Source organism: Pteropus medius, unplaced genomic scaffold, assembly GCF_902729225.1.
Source record: "Pteropus medius unplaced genomic scaffold, Ma_sr-lr_union100, whole genome shotgun sequence".
Classification (NCBI taxonomy): domain Eukaryota; kingdom Metazoa; phylum Chordata; class Mammalia; order Chiroptera; family Pteropodidae; genus Pteropus; species Pteropus medius.
The window spans coordinates 4,923,298-4,947,199 of record NW_024355206.1 but is presented as its reverse complement, the minus strand read 5'-3'; the positions used below and the strand labels follow the sequence as shown (position 1 = coordinate 4,947,199).

The 23,902-nt window shown below is 44.8% G+C and overlaps 1 protein-coding gene across 5 annotated transcripts in view; it reads right to left on the bottom strand.

Annotated features, from left to right (window-relative positions):
• Positions 1-23,902, bottom strand: part of ADAMTSL3 (ADAMTS like 3) — a 171,978-nt gene that overhangs the window by 84,667 nt on the left and 63,409 nt on the right. For 4 of the 5 annotated variants that reach the window (XM_039858473.1, XM_039858472.1, XM_039858474.1 and 1 more), the window contains 3 exons: positions 20,687-20,732; positions 14,331-14,567; positions 9,064-9,190 (listed from right to left, as the gene is read on the bottom strand). In XM_039858473.1, the coding sequence (XP_039714407.1) occupies positions 9,064-9,190; positions 14,331-14,567; positions 20,687-20,732 (410 nt within the window). Of the gene's footprint in view, positions 1-8,104; positions 8,168-9,063; positions 9,191-14,330; positions 14,568-20,686; positions 20,733-23,902 lie in introns of those variants that run through there. The other variant, XM_039858476.1, reaches the window with a different exon arrangement.

Genomic DNA, 23,902 nt, shown 5'->3' with positions numbered 1-23,902 from the left:
AATTTTGACGGACTTAAGTGTTTTAAAGTCTCTCTCAGTAGTTTCTTCTTATATATCCGTAGGATTTTTTTTCTTTATATATTTTGATGTAATGGTATTTGGTCGCAAAATTTTAAGACTTTTTTTTTATTATCAGTGGATATAAAATATTCATCCTTGTACTGTTTTGCTTTAAATCCGGCTACTTCTGATATAAATATTGCTACCATGCTTTCCTTGTCTTACCTGTTACAATGAGCCACTTGCAAATCCCACATGGCCTCATGCTAAATCCCCCCGCAGTCTGGAGCCAGACTGAGAGCTGAAGGCCAGGAAGAAGGGAGGAATTGACTGTAATCACAGCAGGAGAGCAGGAGCAGACTTCTTCTGCGCTTCGGGGAAGGGTACAGACAGACCCTTGAAACCTCCTACCACAAATTCACAGATGGGACTGCCAAGCAGGTCTGAGTCTGAAGGTGATTTAAAATACTATGGTTTCTAATGGTAGAGAATCCAGCGGTTGAAAACATACCAGGTGGAGAAAAGGCTTCTTCACCATTCCATCCTACAATGTTGATGGCAGCAGGTGCACTTTTGGGAATGTCCAGATTTGCTGGTGGTGGTGGTGATGGTGGTGGTGACGGTGATGTTGGTGATGGTGGTGATGTTGGACGGCTACAGTGGTGGTGGTGTTGGTGACAGTGGTGGTGATGGTGGTGATACAGGTGATGGCGGTGATGGTGGTAGGTGTTGGTAACAGTAGTGGTGATGCTGGTGATGCATGCGGTGGTGATGGCGCATGTGAAGGCGGTGGTGTTGGTGATGGCGGTGATGATGTTGGTGGTGATGGTGGTGGTGGTAACTGCTGAATAATTTCATTATTTGGAACTATTCTAAAACTTTTAATTAAAATTTGGAGTAAGAGATCTTTGATACTGCTAGCCACTATGCCATCTTCCGGGGTCCCCTCTTGTCACTCAAGTCTTTTGCATTATTTTCAGTTCATAAACTACTGTGAGAGTCAACAGGGAATAGTGGATAAGCTCACAGCCTGTGGAGCCAGAAAACCTGGATGGACGATCAGCTCTCCTGCTCACAACTGTTGTATGTGACCTTGGGCACATTTCTTGCCCTCTCTGTCCGTCTGTTATGCCTACAAGAATATTTGTTTCAGGCGGTTATTGAGGTAATATGGGACAAGGACTTAGAAGACAACTTAACTACCATGCTGAGCGCTTGCTCTGCCCCTAGACAGGATGCTAAGTAACCTGAGATAAATTACCTCATTCATTCTAATAAAAACCCCTTTCTACAATTATGAAAACCGAAGTTTTGCAAGTTTAAGTAACTTGCCCAAGATCACATTTCCTAATCAGTAGAGCTGGGTTCAGAGCTAAAGTTGACACTCTTAAGCCTTCTACCGTGAGACCACGTTATAACTGTATTCACCGAAACTCACCATCACACATCCGTTCATTACTGACATTCATTTTATGGGTATCACTTGCTTGATTTCGCAATCACTGGGTGGACATCGGGGCCCATTAAGTTTGCTCCACTCGCTCCCCTCCCACACATAAATGCTCAAGTCCAGCTGGTCTGTCATATTTTTTCTATGTCTCATTTCCTGCTGCAGATCACAGCTTTGCTAAGTAGCAAGATGTACAGGAAATAAATTGTCTGCACAATATGAACTAATCAATACACATCAGTTTCAGCCCCAAAGGGCTATAATCTATATCGGTTCATTTATTTTTACTATAAAGTCCAACTGGAACGAACTACAGCAACCTAAATAAATACAAGGAAAGAGAGTTTAGTTACTCACACGTTAACAACCTCATTCCCACTTTCATATTCCCGATTTTTGTTTTTTGATATTTTAAATGTGCTTGGTTGGTTTTTTGCCGAATAGAATTTTCTGTCAAGCATTTCTCATGTTACTCTTCTGAAAGACCCTGCATTTCTTTCCTCCTTCTGCTTATTTAGGTGTAGACACACACACACACAGACACACACACAGACACACAGACACACACACACACACCCCTTTCTCCCACTCCTCATTCTCAAGAAATCAAGTTTTTTGTTTTGTTTTGTTTTTTAAAAGGAAGAAAGGGATCAGAATGCAGGCTAACGCTAATAATAATAACAACCCTATGGAAACATTGCAAATAACACGTATTTTCCTTTAAAATGAGAGAACGGGTGTGAAAGCATTCTGTCAACGGAAAAACCGTGGTATCTGTTAATGCTTTCACACACCCGTCACTACTGGTATCATCTGGACTAAAACGAGTTAGCTCCTGTGCCACCGCAGAGAACAGGGGCCGACAACTTTTCGAAAGTAAGGTCGTCAAGTTTGATTCGAGCTCACCTGTCACTCTACGGGGACAAAGGGAGATTATGGAAAGGGAAAGAAGAAAATTCGAAATGTGACTACACGGATGCCACACCGGGAGGTCTGTCTATACACTACCTTTTGCCAGTCAAGGTGGGATCAATAAAACGTGCCAACCGGCAAAGGTCGGGAAAAGTGACCATCAGAAATTAACCACCATTTTTCAAAAAGAGGAAGAACAGGGCAGAAATCTGACCTGGCTGAAAGCTGAAGGGCGGATTAGCATACCACACCTGCTCCGCCCTGAGCTGCCATGCTACACCTGGACATCTATTATCGTTAAATCTGCAAAGGAATGACCTGAGCCTTTAGTCCTGCTGTCTGTGCAGAGACACCTGCTCCCATCCTGGAGGTGCGTTAATTTGCTGTCTTAAGATGCCTGCTCCTCAAAAGAGCACGGTAATGGGCAGACGCCGACAGCAACGCACACTTCCGAGCTCATCTCTGGGACCAGCTTTCGAGCAGTGTGCGGTAGAGGGGACGATGCTACGTGCAGCCTCTCACAACCGCTTCCTGTCCAGATGTTCCCCAGACTCTTCTTCTCTGCCCGTGACGCTGCATCTAAGAATTCGAGAGCCTGGTGAAGGTTAACTGCTCATCTGCCTCCTGAGTCTATAGTGGGACGGAGGAGTTCAGAACATATCTCCCCCAAATATGCCACTTTGGCATATTGATTATTTTGAATGCAAGGTACTTCAGAAACAGTGGTGCAAGAAGGACCCTCCGGCCCTCCTGTGTCCCTCTGAAGGCAGGAGATGCATGTTCCACGTGAAATGAAAGGGCCCTTCCTGTACCGGAGGGTAGCAAGCACATGGTTGCTGAGAAACCGTGAGACTTTGAACCATTTCACCGATTCTATTGCTACATTTGTCAAACGCGAGGCTGCAACGGCCCCTGCTCTGTAGGATGATGGTGACGAATAAATCATCTCATACAAGAAAAGTATTTAGCACCGCGCCTGGCACAGTAGAAGCGTACAGCCCGTGGAGGCTGCGGTTACTCCCCTCGCCCTAACAACTACCATTCTTAAATAATCCCAGAGCTCTCATCCGGGGATTCGTAGTGGATGTCGGGTCTCCCGGGTGACTCCAGGTGTGGCAGAGCTTGGAAGTCAAAAGGCTGCCTCTGTCTTTACTCACAGTGAGCAGCTGATCTAAGTGGATTCCCCCGTTCCGCTCCACTCAAGCCAACCTGCTTTCACTGATAACCTACGAGGTGCCAGGTATCGGACTAGCTGTGAGAGGCCCTGGGTGAGGTCAGGGCACGCACGAAATCCCTCCCACGCAGGTCGTGATAGCGGCACACGAAAAGGGATTCAGGTGGTAGTGACTGAGAGATAAGATGGGATTTCACAGCAGCTCCCTCTGATTGTATATAAAAATAAATTCCCTGGGCCCTTTAAGAATAAAAACAAGCCATCTCTGTCAAACTTTTTCATTATAGCTTTAGAAAATGTCATCGTATAAGATCCTGGGTCTTATTTCTTTGCCCTCCATTAAAATCCCAAGATCTGTTTCTAAAAAAGAAGCGGGGAAGGCGGGGGGGAGGGAAGGGGATAGATTACAAATATACTCCACACACTTTCAGAGCCTTAGGCTCTCAGCACGCAGACGAAAACACCAAGGTCCTGCTCCGTGAGCACCTCGCCTGAGATCACAGGTGGCAGACGGGACAGGCGGTGACCCCCGTCTCCGGCCTCCGGTTTAGCTCTGCCACACAGGGGTGAGTCCCCCTGAAACCCTAACGGAAAGCGGCATCGTCTCCAGCGAGGAGCCCGTGTTCATTCCTTTGACATTTATTGAGCTGCCATGACGTGCTCATTCTGCGTGAGCCCTGGGAGTAAAACCATGACGGTGACAGACCTGGTCTCTCCTCGTGCGATGCCTGACTAGCGGGGGAGATCGATTAAGGAGGCTGATGAACACACGGAATCGGTACTTCTTGCAATAAAGGTTTAGCGGGAAAGAGAAAAGGGAAGGCCTGACTTCAGGGACATCGGTCAAAGAGAGCCCCACTGAGATGGGGACGCTCGAGTCCCAGGATGAGCGAAGAGCAAGGAGAAGCGTGTTGCGAGCCTAGGGACTGGTCAGCGCAAAGGCCCACAGGAGGAGAGGGCCCTTGGCATTCTAGAATCTTCCCGAAAGTGTGACTGAAGCCCAGTGAACAAGGGGCAGGATTGCAGCACGTGACCTAAGACAGGAGCCAGAGAATGCAAGACTTTGACGGTCACGGAAAGGGGTGTGGATTTCATCCGAAGTGTAAAGGCAGCTCACAAAGGTTTTCAGCCGGGACGTTCCCGGTCGGTCTGGCTAGTCTGTGAAAAACAGAATCTCTGGCATTCCTTCTCGACAGGGTCCGCGTGTCACCTCTCTCGTGTTTCCCTTCATGCAGAGGGCGCAGAGACGGCACACACACACACACAAAAAAAAACATAGCAAAAAACAAGGCCAAGAATGAGAACCCGGGCCTCTTTCTTCTATGCCATGATCCCTCTCGCTGCATTAAACCAAAGGCGGGGAGGAGTCCCGTTAACATCAACAGGGTCTTTGGTTTGAATATTCCTTTACAGTCTTCCCTCTCAGGATCTCGCCTTAGAAAGATGAATGAGGAAGCAGAAAGAGATAATATAAGAAGATAGGAGGGTGAGCAAGCCCTTGAAAGCCGATACGGCCCTCCTTGTCATGGAATAGATTATTTGGGGAGGGGGTGACAATCAAAGAGAAGCGAACGGTGTATGAAGAGAAAACGTCATAAAAATCATCCTGGGAAACAGCCCCACATCCACCTCACCCGAGATTCTTTTTGTGCCAGGAAGGACCAAGAGATCCTTTGTAAGAAAATGTGATTATCGTCACAACGTCGAATGCGGAGTGGAACGCCGTGTTCCAGGCCGGCCTTAGGCCACACTCTATCGGCAGGTGCCACAGGTACTCGCTTGCTACCAGGTGAAAACGTGCAAGGGCCCAGACCAGACGAGCTGAGCTAAGCTACTGATTTGTCGCACGCACGTATGCCCTTAGGCGGACAGGACCAAAACAAGGGACAAACCTGGAAAGACAACTGGATCCCTAGATGCCAAGCCAAGACGTGTCTGCTTCTTTGTTGCTGTTTTCAGAGTTTTCTCTCTCTGAAAACTAAGTGGCTTCTCGTGCCTTGTCACAGCACCCACAGTTGTTGACGCCAGGGTTTAGTTCAGCCTCTCTCCTCCCTCCGGACAGGAAAAGTAAGTGTTGTATCTGGACGGGTTTCTGATTTTTCTCACAGCGAAGGTTTTGGCTCCGGGCTTTTGCACCTTGAATCTGCCTCACGGCGTGATGGGAATCACAGCCCGTGAGCGACCTCGTGCTCCCTGTCCAGAGCAGGGCCATGCCAAGAGCATCCCACGGGCGTGTCCGCACTCCGTGTGTGTCCCGGGGAGCTCAGGAGTGATGGCTTGGCAAGGTGAGGGCGTGGGAGCTTCACGGAGTCCGCGGGCCCAGGGCTGGGCGCTCGGGGAGAGACGTGGCTTTGTTTCCACACTTCTGTCTCTCAAAGCAGCATTACAGGGAAGTGCTTCCATATGGCTCACAGGCGATCCAGCCAACACTGGCTTCGGCGGGCCAGCTCGGAGCCGTGACAGACAGGAAGAGGCTGCGGTGAAAGGCAAGGGTGAGATACACCGTGTGGTCACCGAGGCGGGCACCTCTGCTACCTTCAGCCTCAGCCCAGGCGCACGCGCACAGCAGCCGGAGACGCGCCTGCAGAGCCCACGGCGGTCGCGGACCTGTGCGATCCAGTGGCACTTTCTCCAGAGAAGTTAACCGAAAACATCATGTTTTTAGGGGCTCTTATCCTGGACTGTCCTGAACTGGCGTCAGGCATCTGAGAACCCCCTCAGAAAATTGGAATGGCAAATTTGGGGCTTGTAGGTACATGGGCATCTTCCGGGAGAGACAATGCATAAATTTCGATCGATTTTTCAAGAGGATCTATAACCCAGAAATTGAAAATCAGTGTGTGTGTGTGTGTATGTGAGAGAGAGAGAGAGAGAGAGAGAGAGAGAGAGAGAGAGAGAACATGCACTACCTCACCGAGCATGAAGAATTACGGAGTGCAAACGGGTCGCGTCCCCTACAGCCAACAATGCATCCCGCCCCATCTTTTCCCACGTCAGCATCTCCTCTGCACACTTCTCCAGAAAGCCTGGTTCCTCGACCGAGTTTCACTCCGCTTCTGCCCTGGTTCGACGAGAATGATCTCAATTTCTAATCTCTCTGGACCCCGACGAGACGATGTCTTTTCCGATGACATCGCCACACTTTCTCAGGCCAGCGCAAACGCCCGGTGCTTCCGCAGCACGGAGCTGGCCATCCCCTACCCCCTTCGACGCTCACCCCACGGCCGCCCTGAATCAATTCTTCACGGTGCAGCTGCCTCTTCTTGCCCTCCTGAGTCTTTCCCCCACTTCGCACCCTCCTACGAGTCACTCTTTTTTGATACTCAGCAGCTCACTTACAAACAATACCCAAATCGGCAGACCGTTGATTTAGAAATCCGTTGACAAATAGCCACATTTACAATTAATGTATGTAAGAGACGTGACACCCTTTGGTACCCAAATGAGTAATATTTCTGACGAAAATACAGCTAGCATTTCCTGAGCACCCCTAGGGCCACACACCGACGGTTACGCTCGGTATGGCCAGTTTATTCAGTCCTGACACCAACCCCACAAAGGTGGGGCTATCACTCTTCCCAGTTTAAATTCAGAAAACCGAGACACACATAGTTAATAACGTGCTGCACTGTCACAGCCAGTAAGGGACAGGCCTGGGATTTAAACCCAGTCCGGACCCCGATCCTTAACCACTCCCCTACGTCCTTGCTTCCCTCACCTGTAAAACGGGTCTGACACCAGGCCAACTGTAACGTAAGGAGGCTGTGGGATTCAGTGATGTGCTGCACCCGAGGGGAACACCGGGCATTATAAAGCATCAGTGTCCGTGGTAGGAGAATGGATGCAATGCTGTGCACTTGGTCCCCTACCCACTTAGGAGCCAGGTGTCACACGCCACAGTTCTGATCAATGAGGCAAATTCCCCGGCAGGGACTGCCCTTCCTGGATGACGGGCAGAGTATCAAAAGAACGCCTTTGTCACTACCTCCTCCCTCACCCTTTGAGATTATGAACGTGATCTCTGAAGGTTCAGCAGTGACTGTGCAGCCACGGAGATGAAAGCCACACTCGGAAGATGAGGAAAGACGGCGAGACGAGCCCGGCTCCTTACAGACACCAGCAGCCGCCCAGCTGGACTTCCTGTCCGAAGAAGAGGCACGTACACCCCGCACCTGTGAGTCTCCTGTGACGTGCATCCCCATCGATTCATGGGAATGAATCTGTCATGGGGTCCACGGATGGAGCCTCCACAGACTGAAGGCTTCCCATCTCACCTAGCCTCTCACGGCCACCACTTCACCTTTTCACTGTCTTCCATACGCTGTTCCTTTCTGCCTCTCCTCGGCGGGAACGCTCTCAAGTCTCTGAGAGCCTTCACGCTGAGCAGCTGACTCTCTACCTCCTAACGAACAGCGTCCAAAAACAAACAAACAAAAAAAGCCAACAGGCTCGAACGCAGGCGGCTCCTCACCGCGGGGCTCCAGCTGTGGGTTGTCCAGCTCTTGGCCCAGTGCGGGTGTGGACACTTCTTCCATCCTGGGCGAACTCTTCTCCCTCTGTTCACTCACCTTCTGCTCGCTCCTCCATTCATCGCGTCAGGCTTCCGCTTCCGCCTGAAAGTCATCGCAACCCCTCCTGCTAATCACAAACGACCTTCGACTTGCCGAAGAGAAATTGCCGGGCCCTTATCCCACCCGACCTTGCAACGGCTGACCACTGGTCTCCTTTCACTGCAGACCAAAGGTCAAACTCAGCCTGCAGCCCGTTTCCGTAAATCGAGTTTAATAGGAACACAGCTGCGCCCATCTGTTGACAGGCTGTCTGTGGGAGCTTTTGCAACGTTCGTGTTGAGTGGTTGAGAGGAACTATATGCCCCCCAAAGCCCTAAAATAGTTCCTCTCTGGTCCTTTACAAAAAAAAAGTTTACTGACCCGATTCAAAGATTTAAAAAAAGGCAGATCTTACCGAAATGAAAAGACGGACATTTCTGAATATACAAAACTTAGAAACTATTGACTCTAGAAACGCAATATTGAAAGTCAAATGATAAAATGAAAACGATATTTGAAATAGACGAAAGGTTAGAGCGATATAGTAAAATCTTACAATAGCGAGGAAAACATCCAAACAAAAGGGAGTAAATGACGTCAGTAGCTGATTGAAAGATGAAAAAGTATAAATGGGCAACACACGACAATATTTTCCACCTTGTTAACAATCAAAGAGAGGTCAATAAAATAAATTATTACTTCGTGATCTACCCCCCCAAAACCGGCAGTTATTTTTAAATAATCATTTCCTCTGTTGGCAAAGGTTTGAAGAAACAGGTACTCTTGGAAGAAGTAATGGGAACTAAAATGTGATATACAGTTTTTAGAAGAAATCTGACTTTCAGAAAACTGGTCGAAAGTTCTTTCCAACTAAAAAGCTTAGCAATCGGGTGGGGGGGGCGGGAGGTGGGCAGGGCGGGCGCAGGAGGGAAGCACATTTCCTTTTCTGGTAACAATGCATCGGGTTGAAAACCTACTTTTTTCGGGAGAAACGTGTGACTTGGCCTGTCCCCTCACGAGCCTGCAGGTGGAGCCGTCGCCAGCGCACACACCACAGCTGTCTTCCTTGGCGTGACTCCCCAGGTGCCGATCACAGCCCACCGCCTGCGGGCAGAAGCTGGGCGTCAGGACTGGCTGGGAAAACGGGAGGCGGGACCCCGTTTCCTTCAGGAACCGTATTTACGGGGCTACCCTTCTTAAGTTTATGCCTTGGCTCTCTCTGATGAGAACACGGTTTCAAAAACAGGAATTACTCTAAAGCTTTGCAGGACAACAGCATTTGTAGGATTCTATGCAAGGCCCAAATGGTTGCGCAGGCTCCCCTCATACCACCCCCCCACCGACTCTTATTCTCTTATTTATATTTTTGTTGATACTGTCATGTGTTTCCTCTCTCCCCTACCCCTATTCTAGGCCTCTTCTCTCATTTCCTCCCCAAACGACCACCCCCCTCTGGTCGATGTGTAACCTTTGGTCCGTAATTTTACTTTAAATACTTTTTCTCTGCTTTTGTCTCAATCTCCACATACCTATCTCGTCTCAACATCCGTATTTCCATCTCCATATTCTCTATAACTTAATATCTCTTCGTCATTATTGATGTCCGTCCTGTCGATCGCCACCTCTGTCATGACATCTATATATTCGTCTTCCTAAACTTTTTAAAATGTAAGGAAGGAATATGCTTATAGTGCTCGTTCGGACTCCTGTGAATTACTAATTCTTACGAGTTATTTGCGTGAGCATGTAAATTTGCTAGGCTGTGAGTTTCCTTATACGACGGCTACGTCTCATGTTCTCCTTTTGTTTGACGAATATGTCTTTTACATAACGTGCCCGATAATATGAACGAAGGGGATAGTTTATCTCTACCTCCCCCTACCCATTCACCTTTATTTGTGTTTCTATACCTGACGTCTAAGTGAAGGGATTTTGGAGGCAGATGACCCACTGACAAAACCTGACCCGCCGACCACTTCTTTCCAGCTGTGAGATATGCCGAACAATTCAAACTTCTAGACACATTGTCCTCCGGAGTAAAATAGAGATAACCATACATACTTCTCATGGGGTCTAGTAAGAATTCAGTGAGCAAACACGTGCAAAACTCCTAGCATACCAATTAGAACATTATCAAGGGCTCAAAAAAAGAGGGCCGGTTTTATTATCTCTCTGTTTTTCACGGGGTTCTGACCCTGTGCTTCTGTGAGTCAGACTATAATCCACGGTGTTGAAGGAAATGCAGAACGAGAGGAAGCCGAAACCACCGATAGATGATGATTCGTTCCAAAATTTTGATCAAACGAAAGCTTTAGGGAGACTTAGGCAAAGGTCCAAGGAAGTGGAAGGAAAAGCCCATGATTAGAGAGATTTTCGAATGCACACGGGGCTATCGCGAGGAAAGAGCTGACATTTGTTCTCTGTCTAAATGGTGAAAGCTACAGGTTTAAGCCGAATTTAGTTCAATATGAGAAAGTTTGAAAAGTAAGAATTATCCAACAATAAGTACTCAACCATGGGCCAGGAGACTTTCTGGTGGGACAGAACGCTGAGAGAGGATCAAATGGTTCACTGAGTAGCTAAATTCTGTGACCTCTGTGACCTTATGATTTTATATAAAGATACTCAGAATGCATTAACCGTAATAGTTAATTTTTATTGAATGTTTGCCACGTGCCTCGCATCGAGCCAAGCACGTTACACACGTTACTTTAATCTCCACAGCACCCTTCTGATACGCTTGATATGGCCTTTTCTCTCTATTTCACAAATAAGGCCTGTGAATGTCACCGAGATTAAACAGCTTTCCAGCGTTACACAACCAGTATACCGTGTCAGTAACGGTTTTAAAACCGAGGTCGTCTGACACCTGAATCTGAACACTATACTATGACTTCCTCAACCTCAGTTGTCAGCAGATGGACGACAAAGAACCCAGTGACACGGGCCATTATATGAATATTTACAAGTACATGTGGAATGACTTACGAGTGATGGATTTTGGAAACACGCTCGCCTGGTTGGGATTCAATCAATGAATAGCTTGTGTTCGTGCAACTTTCTCCAAGGGGAGCAATTTCACTATGAAATTATAGAAACGGTGTTTCTGGGCCAAGCTCCGTCCTCACACATTGGTGTCCCCGAGCACACTGCATTTCATGAGAATGAGAATCACCCTCTATCTGGCCATGCAGGAAGGGTGTGGGCTTAGCAGCTAGGATGGGCTTGTTTTGAAGAGTGTCTAGGGCTTTGCGAGAGATCTTGGGCAATCGAATACCTCCCTGAGCTCTTAGATTTGTTTCATAAGTTTTTAAAGTTACGGTTCATCCAAATCTTACAGCCAAAAAAAATAAAAGTGAAAACATCACAGAAAAATAACAACTAAGAAGAAGTTCCAGTTGCCCTGTGATTCATAGGGGTATCAGCCAGAACTGCTCTTGAAATTGAGGGACTACTGAATTCTGGCTCTCAGAACCCATCAAAATCAATAGTAAGAAACTTTTAAAAACGGCCTGAAGCGTTTTCAACTTCTGTGGCATCTCCTGAAGTCAAGATCTCTAATTATAATGATTTAAAAACCACTAACAGATAAATACATCGATAAAATTTATTAACATTTATTTAATAACTCAGTTCTATACAGCCAGGCACTGCAGATATTAAGTTAATAAAATAAGATTTGTATATCTTATTCTGAGGCAAGTTACACAAGATTGTAGCTAACATAAACACATTTTTTAAATACACGAGCAGTGCTTTTCGGAATAAATGCTCATATATAAATCATCGCTTCAGCTAAGGATCATTTCAGAGTTCCTGCATATGATCTCCTAATCAGCTAAAAGAAGATAGTGTTTAAATAAGTGGCTTGTTTAAACAAATTGAGCAATACATGAATTTTCTAGATAAGTCTAATTTGATCCTTCGAGAACCAAACAATGTTTCGAGTCGACTTCTGTTTAAAATTTCTGAAAATCGGATTCTACCTTAGAAAAAAATTCTAACATTCCTGCCTTAAATATCAGACTATACGGTGCTATGGTGGGCATAGGGAAATTCATAAACATTTAGCTTCTCATTCTGGCCTGTGGGAGGACTGAATTTCTCCACCCCATTAGAGATTAAGTGCAGTCATTGTCTTTGGCCAATGAGATGTAAGTGTCTGTGTCACTTCTATAAGAAGCTTTAGGGGTCAGCACATGAGTCACCTGTCCCTCTTCTCATTGCTATAGTTATTATGTAAAACAAAAAGAAAAATGTGTTTGAATAAAGCCTCCTTCGGCCTGGGTCTCTCAGATATTCAAAGAGCAGAGACCTCTGCTGACCTAAGATAGACAAGGAGCATTAGCGAGAAATAATCTTTGGAACCAGCGAGATTTGGGGGCTGCTGGTTCTTGCAGGAACACCCAGCCTGGGTTACACAGGATTAAAGTCTAACAATTAACAGATGAAACGGGGTCATGAACAGGAAGGCGTTGTTTCGAATCAGACACTTTGCACTAAAATACAGATTTCTGGCTTCTGTTGACAAACGAAAACTCTGATGTGTCTATGTACAATCTGGGCAATAATGATGTGTCGATGAGGAATTCTGGTAATGGGGGTGCCGTGTGTCTGAACGGGGCGGGGGAGACATGGGGAATCCTTGTACCTTCCACGTAATTTTGCTATAAACCTGGGGAATTAAGTCTGTGTTAAGAACAGGTCAGGAAGAGAACGGGAAAGGTAAATGAGAGAGAGTTCCTCCTGGCTTCATCAGCAACGCAGTGGCAAGCCATCGAAGGATTCTGGCGGGAGGAGTGACCGACGCTGACTTATGTTTTTAGACAATCACTTTGGACCTCGGAGAGCAGAGTCAATAACATCATGATAACTAGGTGCAGCGACAGAGGGCTACTGGACTCGTCGCGACGACTTTGTAAGGTATAGAAATGCCTCATCACTACGCTGGACACCTGAAATGCATATGACATGGGGTATAAGCTAGAGTTCAAAATAAATTAATTTAAAAAAATAATAATAAAGATGGTATTTCCCAGCCAGGAAAAAAAAAAAAAAAAGGACAAATACTTCAGCTGCTGTATGAAAAATGGACCTGAGAGGGATGACTTGAAGCTGGGAGACCAGGAGGCTGCGAACGTAGTTTAGGTCGGAGGGGACCGAGAAAGAGGTCAGTGGTGACAGAAATCAATGGTGGATTCGAGAGGGACTCTGGAGCTAGACTTGACAGGGCCCGCGATGGATTAGGTATGTGGGTTGAAACTAAAGAATCGAGGAAGACTCCAGAGTTTTGTGGTGAGCCACCGGAATTCGTTTTCTGGATGAAGGGAGGTGGGAAGGGGAAGCTCGTGGGAGGACCGAGCCTGCAGCTCATCGCCGAGCCCGTGAGGTCTGACGCGCCTGCCTGGTCACGCCTGACGCTTAGGAGGTGGTTAGGGTGTTCATTTGCTGTTGTTACTAATGTTTGGGATGCACGCATAATAGGGTTGATGGAATACTTAGCCATTCCTTATTTAAAATGTTGGGTGTTTTTTTCCCCAAAAAATCAGAGGAATAGGGGTAGAATCCTACTCTTTCTCTGCCAGCCCCATACTATCTCAGCAACCCATCAAAGGGTCTTGAACCCTCACAGCCGTCATGAGCCGTGGGGGGTTTAGGCCTCTGTCACTCTGAAAAATCTGCTGGAATGCACTCATGCTAATTTTTCAGCAAATAAGTCATTGCCCCTAAAACCCCAAAACAATGAATTAATCTTAGCAAAACAAAGAATTAAAAGGCTCAGAAAATCTACCACTAAGACCCTGCCAAAGCAGTGGCTCTCCAAGCTGTGGTCCTTGGACCAGCAGCACCAGCATCTCCTGGAAACGTGTCAGAAATGCAAGTTCTCAGGCCCTGCCTCAGACCCCCGGGACCCGAACCTCAGGCGTGAGGGCAAGGCATGCTGTGTTGTGACAGGTCCTTTGAGGTGATTCCGATGCACTTTCAAGTGGGAGAACCACTGACCTAGCAGAATCCTAAGAGGTCATCAATATATTGCAACCTTTTGATTTCTCCATGGGCAAAAATTACACCGTTTTAAATAAGCGAACCAACGTCACAGTCCCTAAAATATTGTTTTGCATTAAAATTATCGAAGACAATTATTTCATCCACATGAGCTAAAGTAAAGGAGGAAAAGATTCTCTCCACCCAGAGCTGGGCACATCCCTGAAGCAGGGGAAGGGGATGCGGGTGTGTGACTCACCTGACAAATGCCACTGATACACATGTCCAGGGAGTCCGTGTTGCAGCGAGTCCCATCCAGGACCTTGGGTGCCAGCTCCACGACCACGTTCTGTCCCCGCGCCTGACACTTGAGGGCACAGGGGGCGGTGGGGTCGTTATGCCGCGGGAGCCACTCGTAGTAGCGGCCCTGATACTGGACATCGTTGTAGGCTGAGCACTGCTGGGCCCTGAAGTCCTCTGCGTCCGGCGAGCAGTCCTGGAGGCAGAGAGGAAGGCCACACGCACGTCACCCACTGAGACGGGACGTAGGAAGCTGCTCCATTCACCACCGTCCCGTGGGACCAGACCCCCTTGCCTCTCTCCTGGGAGTCACCTCGAAGCCTTCACTTTTTTGTTGTTGTTGTTAATTCAAAACTGAATCTCTAGCTGTGAATTCTACCAAAACCTCCACAATAATGAGCTATCCAGGGGATCGCTTTATTTATTCTGATCACTCCTGCACCCTAGTATTTCTTTTCCCAAATTATTCAAGCTTCCGCCATATAGATGTCAAATGTCTCTCTATTCTGACCATCTTGGATATACATTTTCAAATGCAAAACACGGTCTCCTTTTTGAAACGTGGGGAAGCAGAAGGCTTTTAACTTTTCCGGGGGATTCGCGGTCTTGGTTGGAGATGTTCACCATCACCACACCTTCGGGAGCCGTATCAACGAGAAGGGTCACTCGCCCCTACTTTAACCGGCCCCTAGCTGCTGTGCTCTGTGAGGCCTTGTGTTGTCTCTCTGTGTTGTTGTCTTGTGGTATAATTCATCTGCCTTTCCTCCCCTGTTGACAGGCCCCCGGTCACCTCTCTTCACTGCAACCAAGTGCCTGCTTCCATCTGGAGATCGGATGGAAACAGATAGTGTAGCTTTTTCAAACTCTGTCTACGACAAAAGCAAACGAATTCTACATAAATGCCCTAGGGAACTCTCCTAATAGCGGCAAATGGTGTTTGCGCAAGTCTTGATGACTGGAGGATATTTTTAATTACTGGAAAATCAGATATCTCCAAAGCAAGATGCTGTATGAGGAAAATGTTCCTTTACTTGTCAACGCGGGGTGCCAAAGTCTCAATTAATGGTAATTAATTAACCATATACAAAATTCCCAGTTAAAGAGAACAGATACAGAAAAGCATTATAATATTATATTATAATATTATATTATATTATAATACTATTTTATATTTTTCTTTATTATAAAAATGATAAATGTTCATGGTAAAAACTTTCAAAAATAGTTTGTATTCAATAAAAGAATAAATAGTAAAGATTCTTGTACCTAAATCTGTACACAAATCTTTGATCATTTCCCATGAACAAATTTCTGGAAAAAAAAAATTTTGGAGGTTTTAAAAAATACTGCCAAATTGCCTTCCAGAAAGGTATTATTAATATCAGGCTACATAAGTTTTGTTTTCTCAATACCTCTTCTCAGTTTGGATATTATAATTTTCTAAAATGTTTTTCCCATAAATGCTAAATAGAATTCCATTGCTGTAATTTGTGTTTCCTTTTATTTATCTTTCCAAGTTTATTTGCTTCTTGAATTAGTTCTTCGAAACATTCTTGTGTTGTCCTTCATTTATGTATTGGAATGTTTATCTTTTTATTATTTTTAACAGATAGAACCGTTCAACTTCATACCGAAGTTATCAATGCTTTGTCATTTGTACTGGAAATAGTTTTCCCCCCATTCAGTTTTGTTTTGGGTGCTTGGTGAAGTCAAGAAGTTTTAAATTTACATGTTGTCAGTCCTATTAATATTTCCTTTTAAGGTTTCTTTCCTTATTAATGAGTTTAGACGTGCTTCCTGCCTCCCACTCTGAGAACAGATAAATACTTAAGAGTAATTTTCTTGTTCCTTCATAGTTTTTCATTTATACACATTTAATTTTTTTCAATTACAGTTGACAGACATTATTATGTTAGTTTCAAGTGTACAGCATAGTGATGAGACATTTATATAATTTACGAAGTTATGAATGACCTTGTTAAGCCTACTATCCATCTGGCACCACATACATAGTTATTACAACACTATCGACTACATTTCGTATTAGCAACGATATTTAACTCTTCGTTACATCTGGAATTTATTTTGATGTATGGCATAAGACAGAAGTCTAACTTTAGTTTTTCCGTAAATAATTATTAATGTCATCAGCCAGAATTTAAAAATATAATTTCTTCTATTTCTCCCTTTTTGACTACTTGACTTTTGTATTCTCCTGTGTTTATGTCTTTAAAAACCACCTGAAATCCTTTTTAGAAGTAGGTAGAGGATAAGTAAAATAGAATCAATAAACTTTCTTCTGGGATTAATTATATTAGTTTGCTGTGAATCATTCTAAATCCCTACAATGCATCCAGATTTTTGTTGTTTTTAGCAACATTAAACCTTCACCTAGGTCACAGCTATTGAAGAGTCACATTGAAAAAGGCTGAAACTGGATGACTTTTCTCTCCCGGAATGAAGACTGTGTCTTCCATCGAGCCATAGGGATGATCATCCATCGATAAAATTATCGGGCCTCCTCATCCCTCGCCCATGGCCAGTTTTCTCTATATCTGACGCTGAACCCCAAGCCAAAGGGTATAAGAGCACAGGGTGAAAACGACCTGTCTCACTTTAAATCCACGTGCTCTAGGGACTGAAAGAGCTGACTGCCTTCCCTTCCCTTAAACAATGAACACGCACGAAATTACCAACGGCCGATGAACAGAAGACAGCCTAGGATACCCACCCAAACTCAGTCCTTGCTGAAGGGGTGGCTACAGGTGGTGGTCGGAGGCAAGCACCTGGCCCACGTCAGGTCAGCGCTTTGCAGGGAAGCGCACTCATGTGCTTTGTTCTCTAGCAGCCTTTGAGCTAGGTAGGTCAGAGTCATCATTCCCCTCGTTTTTACAAATGGAGAAAACTGTAATGTCAAAAGTCTGTAATCACTAGCCCAATGACACGCAGCTGGAATGTGACAGAGCCAAGGCCAATTCCCAAAGCAACGAGCATTTCCTTGTGTGACACTGCTTTCTGGCAATCCTGAGGGGCTCGGACTACTTACAGTAAACACACGGGTTGGGTTGGCACCCTTCCAATGTCAACACTGAGCCTGCTGGGCTGGCTCGGCTGGGTCCCATGCCCGGGCCCAGTCTAGGGATTCTTGTGTCTTAAACAGTTTAATTGACGTTTAGGGAAGCTAGAACGCCAAACATTCTTCTGCTTTCCTTTCCCTAAGAAACATTTCTCGGTATCCCTGAAATTCAAGACGACGCTTCTTTGTTAAGTATACTTCGTGGGATTTGCCTAGCTCGCCATGCTGTGGAGAACACAGAAAGAGGAATATCATCCACCACTTGACATCTCATCGGAGAGGGAGCATCCGCATGTAGGGGATGCCCTGAAACGGCGGGTTGTTATGAGTGTTTGCAGACGTGCAGTAGGACTTTGCCACGAAGGAAATAAAACGGTTAGTCAAGAATTAAGTTAGAAACGGATGAAATGGAGTTAATAAGGGGGAGGGAAAAGATGGAATAAGAAAGGATCCTAGATCAGGAAGCCTTGACTCAGTCAGGAGCAGGAAGCACGGAAAAGGAGGAGGAGGGAAGGAAATCGGAGAAGGAAAAGGGGGAGGAGAGAAGAAGGGGAGGGGACAGGGGACACAGAAAATAACAACTACCACCCACTCAAGGACCGTCCTGAAGACGGAGGTCCTCTTTTCCTTCCAAAAGCCATGAGGATCCATAAAGCATCTCACGAACAACTTAAGGAGAGAGGCCAAGACAGGGAGATTATCTAATAAGCTGAGTATTTTTCTGCCAGAGAGACAGACCATTACCTACAAGATGATTTACAGAATAGGACGAGACCAAGCATTAATATAGATTAGATATTTAGTTCACCTCCCCGCAATGATAACCGGCGCGTAGACAACTCAGGAGAAACCACGATGTTTTCGTATAAGCACATTTGAACATTTTATTTTACCTTCACGTCCAAGTTGTAGTACGAGTTCAATTTCGTTGACCCTCCTGCTTAACAAATTCCAAAATCTCTCGCGCAAGAGGAAATGATCGTAGGTGGCCGCTGTTACGCTAGAGTCAACCAATAACGCCTCACGGAAAAGTGACACTTTGGATGGATGGGCTGTAAAGGGTGGCGCGGTGTGAACAGGGCAAGACGTGGGAAACAGCTCAAGCAAAGACAGAAGACGGCGGGAATTTATTCGGCATCTCTGAGGCACAGCCTCTCGTCCAGCAAAGGTGAAAGCGTGAGCTGGATGAGAGAGAAATCTAACTTCTGGAGGTCCTCGAATGCAAGTAAGGGGGGGGTTAAAAGCACTAAGGGTCCACAGAGGAGAGTGACATACAAAAGGGACCCTGTGAGGGCAGAACAGACTGGAGTTTCGGAGGCAGATAGGAGAAAAAGGAGCTTTTGCCCAGAGTAGCAGCGGTGGTGAAGGAAAGAACCCCTCTAAGAGAAAACTGTCAGAAATGAGTCACCGACAGCACACGCAGCATAAAGAGTCTTTCAAGGATCACGTCAGCGTCACCTCTTCTGAAAACCCACCGGGGAGCCCAGGAAGTTCCGCTGTGCAGAACTAACCGTGCTCCCTCGGTGCTCACCCGGGAACGTGTTCGTGCTAGAGAACGCCCTGATGAAATCCTGATGTGCTTATTTTAAAACGCGGTATCCCTTTGCTCTCTTCCAGCCTTGCTTTAATCCCATAAACCCTGGTATAAAAAGAATATATGCGTAGTCAGTGAATTCAAGTATTAGACCTCCTTGCTGACACGCGTGCCTTCCCCTGGAAACTCCCCATTTGCTCTGAAACGCCCTCGATAAGGTTAATTCCTTACTGAGGCCTCAGGGTCTATGCCGAGTGCTCGTCGGAGGGCCATGTCTGAAGGAGGGACAGAGAGGGATGAAGCCCCTGTAAGTGAAACTTTTAAAATAAATTAGCTACAGCCAACTGAGAAAAGTGGATTAAAAAAACAAACAAAAACTAAATCTCACTTAGATCTCCGGATTCTCAAAATGTTGTTTTATTTCCTGTCATTTCGATTTCACTAAAAAGAGAAATGTTTTGTGTGGAAAAGAGGATTGGTTCTTTCTAATATTTGTTCTGCATTTCGAATTTGTAAAGCAAAATATCTGAATTTTATTTTTTTGGTGTTGAACGCTGTAGCATAAAAGTAAAGTTCATACAGTATGGAGATTCCTTAAAAAAATTAAGAATAGAACTACCATCTCGATCCAGCTATCTCAATTCTGGGTATTTATCCAAAGAATACAAAACACTAATTTGAAAAGATTTATACACCCCTATGTTCATTACAGCATTATTTACAATAGCCAAGAGAGGGAAACAATCTAAGTGTCCATCAACAGACGAATGGATAAAGAAGAGGTGGTATACATATATACTGGAATATCACTCAGCCATAAAAAAGATGAAATATCGCCATTTATGGCAATACAAATGGACCTTGGAGGTATTATGCTAAGTGAAATAAGTCAGACAGAGAAAGACCAATACACATGATTCCACTTATACGTGGGATAGAAAACAAAACGGAGCAAAGAACATACAAAACAAACACACAGATGGAGAGCAGACTGGTGGTCAGCAGAGGGGACGGAGTCTGGGGAGGGTCAAATGGGTAAAGGGAACAAATTACTTGGAGGCGGAAGGTTTGGGTGGTGAACGCAAAATGCCTATACAGATGATGTATTACAGAACTGCACATCTGACACTTCTATCATGGTATTAATCAATGTTCCCTCAATTAAAACATGTTTAAAGAGTAAGGTTAACGAGCCCTTCCTTGTGTGTTATTTCTTGAGTCACCTCTAGTTCTTCTCAACACGTTTTGCAGTGGGCAGGGCAGGTGGTTGGGAGAAGAAACAGCACTCGACCAGTTCGAGTCTGCACTCTCCCCACGTGGCTTTTGGAAAATAATTGCCCCTCCCTCAGCTCTGGTCCCCTCATGAGGTCACACCTGGTGGCCTCTCAGAGACAGTGTGAGGGTAGCGTGAGACACTGTATATAAAAAGCACTTTGAACTTTGAAGGCATTCACAGGCAGAATGTATTGTTTCTATTAATTCAGAAATCATTAAATACTTACCAAATTAGATCATAAATGTGAAAAGGCCTAAAAAGGTAGCATACATGGAAGGTATGAGATATACAAAACCTGCTGTCGATTAAACAGATATTTGAATTTTTCACAAAGGGTACCAAAAGACCATCAGCTTTACAATGCACATCGTAATAAGTTAACATGTGAACATACTTTACTGGATTATTTATTTTTATTACAGAACTTACATGATTGCTGCATGTCCTATATCGAATATTCTGCCCTTCACAATGCCTACAGGGAAAAAGGGGAAAAAAAAAAAAGAAAATAATGACTTCATAAAGTGGCAAACAACGATGAAAAAAAAAAAGCCGAAACAAAGCACTGGTAAAACTTTAATTGGTGCACATTACCTCTCAAAGATTCAAAATTAAAATTCTAAGGAATGACTTTCAAGGATCAGGAGACTACAAAGTCTCAGGGCAGAGTGACTTTCAATAGAGAGTGAATTCTCTAGCTGCTTTACTGTAATAATATGACTTACACGTGGTCTTTACCCCAGGGTCCACAGAATCACTAAAATAATGTATTGCCTGTGCATATGTATATGCGTTTTTTTTTTCCTATGAAAAAGAAGAGAACTGTGGGCAGAAGCCTCTGTGTCTCATGTTTCTACAGGAGAATTTCTCCTCCCCACTGAAATAACTGTCCCACGTTTGCTGGGCACACCATGACCTTCTTACCTGATACCACTGTCTCTGTAAGTAGTCTGCTTGAAGCAAAGCTACTGTATTTTATTTCGACCACTGGCCTTACTAAAGTAGAGGTTGCTACTAACTAGCATTGGGTGGCTGTCCTAGGATACCATACTTTGGGGTCTGAGGTCACACACAGGTTTGAGAATCCTCCATGGATGGCTGCCACCTACGGAGTCCTCCCTTCCAGCCACTTGCTCTGGGACCCTGCCAGCACTCATTTTCCAGGCAGCTGTCCTCTTGAGATGTCTCCACTTCCACCTGGCAGGTACTTTCCTCCGTCAGTGCTTGCTGCTCTCTATTTTACGTTAACTCCTTAAAGAGACCTGATTGATTAAGGGTACCTTTTCCAACTTTCCGAGGGAGTTACACGTTTTTACCTTTTATGTTTTCTTGGTCAAGTCAATGGCAAACCTGGAGCAAGAAAAGCTAAACACAGGCTTAACCCATCGTGTCTTGAATTAAAAGTCCACCGAGACTATTTTAATTGTTTTTAAAGTATGCAGTTCTAGAAAGATAGAAAAAAACTTTTTTAAGTAGTTACGAAAAGATCATTTTTTCCTGGCACGATTTCGACGCGAGCCTACATGAAATGATCGATGGAGTCTATTTCAGCAATATAGGACTCATTGTACGCCTAGTCGTGCCACGTCTTCAGTTTCAGAAGGCGTATGGGAGAAAGAAGTTTTGGACTGAAAAGAACAGCCATGACAGCTGCCTCCAAACGCCTCACCTGAATGACAGTTACATTTCGGAATGGAAAAATGGACAAGGTGCCCAATTACTTGTCCATTTTAAGCAGCGTTCTCTCGACCGTGGTTTTTAGAACATACCCCTAAATCATTGCAGTAGGGTGACCCGGTCTTAGTCTTCCATCATACTGTGTGTTTCCATCTTTGGGACTTGTCAGAGGCACATGACTTTGAAACTTATTAAACTCCCAATGGGGCTACGTCAAATTTTAAACATTCAAGGATGACCAAACTTGGGGGCTGGCGGGATGACTGGATTAGGGTGGAGAAGGCTCTTTGCTGGTCAGAGGAAAATGAGCCACGGCTCATCTGCCAGTGGACAAGACTACTTACTTACATGACTTATTTCACTGAGCTTTTTCTGTGTGGATAAAAGAAAATAAACTACAGAAAAGGGGAAAGGGGAATTTAAAGCGCTCTGCTTATTCTGGAAAAGCCCCAACTGAGGAAAGCGGCTAATAGATTCAGGAAGCGATAACCAAAAGCTTCTTGTATCGTGCTGACCTATAACCCGAAAAAGCTTTGATTCCGATTTCAAGGGGGCAGGCAAATTGCAGTCACTGTTTAAGAGAGTATTCGAGTTGATCTAAAGACAGGAATGCAAAAAAGCACTGTAACTTACAAGCAGTGGCGTTTTCTTTAAAAGTATATGAGGACTTCAGAAATTAAATTTAGTCATTAAATTGTTAATTTGAGCCCCTTAAATGAAAAACAAAACTCCTTCCGTAAAAAGCAATTTAAAAGAAAAAGGAATAAACTTATCCGTTGAAGGCAGCTTATGGTTGTGTCTCGACCTGCTGTGTAGACCATAGGGTCGTGGTCTATACCCCACTGCCATCTGCTGCGTCCTGGCTGTGAGGCAGCAAAACCTGCATCTGGACTGTGGAGCCTGAACATCGAAAGCTAAAACTTAAGAAAATAGCTCCACTCTAAGTCCCACTAGGACTGCAGCAAGGTGAGAAAGCAAGATAGCGTTTTATCTCGTGAATTCTCAAAATGTAAAGAACCATTTCGGACTCATGCCTTCTTCAGCTCCTTCTTCCAGGGAACCTACTATGTACCAGGATATGGATCTAAAGATGCAAGGAGATTCTCTTGTTCCCCTCAACACGTCAGTAGTAAGGTTTTGTTTTTTTTTTTTTAACTCGACCATCTGGTCCGCATTTTTCAACATCCTACTTCACTTTGTCCAACCTAACGCACACTGAGCCCACCGCCTGGCCTCTACTGATGTGGCATCTGCTTTGGTTACAATTTAGTACAAAAATGAATGACCGCTTTATGAAACAGGCATAAAATGAAATGCAAGTTATTTTAAAGTTAAGGAGACTGGAGCCCTAATTCCCCAAGCAGGAACCTGCCAGCTTATTCTGGAAATAATTCTTTTGGCACAAAGCAAGTGAGCTGCAGGAATACAAACTTTTTAATTTCGCCCTGATCGCTGCATGTAAGAGCGAACGCTTATCGGGAGTCCATGAAAAGTCAAGAACATCATTTCACAAGTATGTATTTGCTATCCATTACAACATTCATCACACCCTGAAGCTGAAGATTTTTGAAGCCACACATTTATGAATATATAAAAAACATATGTTGATTCCGCATGAGGATACATTAAAAACATTAATAAAATTTCCCTGGAGTTTATAGCATTGTAATTTATTACATTCATTTGGTGATATACTGACTCAAAAACTAAAAAACTAAGAAGCATGTGTTTTGAAGAATAAAAATATATTAATTTTTTAAAATAGTAGTTAACTTAAACCTGTGTTTCTCATGGTTGGCACTTGACTAGACTATCAAGTTACAAACTTCTGCAGGAGAAAGAGGCATTCTGGCTGGCATATGGTTTGCAGAACAAAAGAACTGAGTATGTATTTAAATGTAATCAAACTCTGTAATAATGTTAAATAAATGAGCAAAATAACTACATTTATCCCATTCCCTAAATTGT